The sequence below is a fragment of the Brassica rapa genome, chromosome A09, assembly GCF_000309985.2.
Source record: "Brassica rapa cultivar Chiifu-401-42 chromosome A09, CAAS_Brap_v3.01, whole genome shotgun sequence".
Classification (NCBI taxonomy): Eukaryota; Viridiplantae; Streptophyta; class Magnoliopsida; order Brassicales; family Brassicaceae; genus Brassica; species Brassica rapa.
Window position 1 is genome coordinate 31,888,372 of NC_024803.2, and position 2,503 is coordinate 31,890,874.

General features: G+C 32.3%; 1 protein-coding gene across 1 annotated transcript; it reads right to left on the reverse strand.

Annotated features, from left to right (window-relative positions):
* Positions 1–424: 424 nt before the first annotated feature.
* LOC103869079 lies at positions 425–924 on the reverse strand. Its single transcript, XM_009147129.3, has one exon. It carries the CDS (start codon positions 791–793, stop codon positions 572–574), a length of 222 nt encoding a protein of 73 aa, XP_009145377.1. The 5' UTR covers positions 794–924; the 3' UTR covers positions 425–571.
* Between the last annotated feature and the right edge of the window lie 1,579 nt (positions 925–2,503).

The following is a 2,503-nucleotide window of genomic DNA, read 5'->3' on the forward strand; positions in this document are numbered from 1 at the left end:
TATATATACCATATATCTATACATTTTTATAACTGTTAAAATTGCAGTGTACCGTTTGTTTCGTACCGTTTAATTTGTTGTTACCATTTGGAGCCTTTGTAATCTACTCACATATTTTTCTTCTGACGTTTTTGTCAAAGTTTCCTTTAACGTTGTATTTGAGAAATAAAAAGCTGTATCAGAGAATATGAGTGCATGGTTTTTTTTTTTAAATGTTCTTTTATTTCATCATGAAAAGAACACATAGCAACGAGAATATGAGTGCATGTTTTTTTTTGTCTTTTTTCATCATAAAATCAACCATAGCAACGAGCTACAGAAGTTAAAGAAAATCTCATAGCTTTACAAAAAACTCTACACTCTAAATATTTATAAAAAGAAAACTACATCCAGAATATTTGTCAGAAATCCTCCACTCTAAATATTTTTAGTAAAACCAATATTCATAAATAAATTCATATGAAAGTCTTACCAAACATAAAGCAGAAAATAACGTAAAACAAGACCGGCATATAGAATACCTTAAATTTTTATTTCTTAGATTAATATTCGATGTGACCATCTTAGCTTATTATTCTATAGTTATAATATCACAAACTTTGGGCGAGTTTTTCTTGGTGCTCAGCTTTCCCCAGAACCACCGGCTGTATCCTCCACCGTTGTCTCCTATTCCTCCACCGACGGTTGTGGCTGTGCTTGCCGTTAAAATCTTCATGTTCTCTCTGTGAAACTTCCTTGCGGTGTAAGCCTCCGCCATAGCCATCCCTCCTAATCCTGATCCGTCTAGCGACATGTTCGATTAATCTAGGAAACAAAATATTTTTTTGGAAGAATATAATTTAATAATAAAAACAGACGAAAGTAGAAACAAAGAAGATTTATAAATGTAAAAGACTTTAGTGAAAGATGTGTCTTGTTTGGAGGTTACGGAGGGGTTGGGATGAATATATAGATGAATTTGTGGGTCCATTTTTGTTGAATGTATTTTCTCTGTTTCCCACTTATTATACGTGTATAATATAGTGGCTAATCGGAAATATTAGTGTTGTTGTTCACTTCATATGTAGTGGTGTCTCCATTCTCTACTATAATTCCTCTATCCCGAGCAGAGGGTCTGATATACATTTAATTCTAGAAAATATTACACCATCTTTTTGATCGGTTAACAATGAATTATTTAACTGAAATGAAATACTTACATCATCTTTTTGATCGGTTACCAATGAACTATTTAACTATTTTAGTGGCTCAGCATAATTTGTTTTAAACAAATTATAGTAATACTAATAATCGATCCAAACCGAACAATGGTTATTGCCTTATTGGTTACACAAAAATTGACTCGAAAGATGAAACCGGACTAAACCAAATTAAAAACCGAAAACCCTAGAAAGAGAAGTTTCAATCGTCCTAAAATGTCTGCATAACGGGTATCTCGATTTCTTTTCTAGTCAATTGAAACCACTCCATTAACAATCACACGAAAACGTTGGAGAGCCATCCTTATAAACTTCATATACACCTTGTCGAAGCTGTAAAAGTTGCCAGGACAAACAAACTTTACGGTATAGTGCAAATAAGCTTCAGGTAATATGAAAGAACATATTTGATCCTTATAGATTTGAATCTTTAGATGCGACTTTCTTTGTTATGTACTTACCCTAAGTTAATAGGGTTGAAACTCAATAACTTTATAATTAGGGTTAAAACTCAATAACTAAGAGCATGTTCATTGCAATAACTAAAGTACTGAACGATAGTCAATATTGATTTACTTAAAATTGGTTGTCCTACAATAATAGCTAGATGATAACCAACGAGTGATGGATGACCCCATTTCAAAACTTTACCGACGGTCATGCATCCCTGATCATTCAGCTACAGTATCCTGTTTATATGTATAGCTGTACAGAGCAAAGTGATTTTGTTTTGTTTTGTTTAACTGCAAATTATCAATAGAGGTCTTTTCTCAAAAAAAACTGCATAGTAAACATTTGTTCGACGACAGCATATACGATAAGTCGATAATCCTTCATTAAAATAAAAACTTAAAACAGTAGGCCATACGACAAACAAAAGAAAATATGTATTTGATGCAAATCCACGATATATCCGGATATGATTACACCCACTTTTGTGTATAAAATGCAAAAAGGCAAACGTAATAATTTACCGGAATAAACAGAAAAACAGACATAGTTACGCAATTATTCTTATCTAGATAGACTTATATGATTAATTAACGTCACAAAGACGAAATGTTAAGCATCGCATTATATTTTGTCTTTAGCAATTATTATTACAGTTGGCACGAATGTTGAAGTAATGAAGATAAGTCCCTCTCATGGCCACTGCTCCGACTCCATATAAAGTGACCATATAATACCGAGGAGGACTGTACACTAGCGATGTAATTAATTATAATTTGTCAACAATAAATATTTAATTTAATTATAAATATAATACCGAGGAGTTACTGCACACTAGCGATATATTATACTCC

Excerpts from the sequence above, each read along its gene's own strand:
- LOC103869079 (XM_009147129.3), bottom strand. The coding sequence starts at position 793 with ATGTCGCTAGACGGATCAGGATTAGGAGGGATGGCTATGGCGGAGGCT.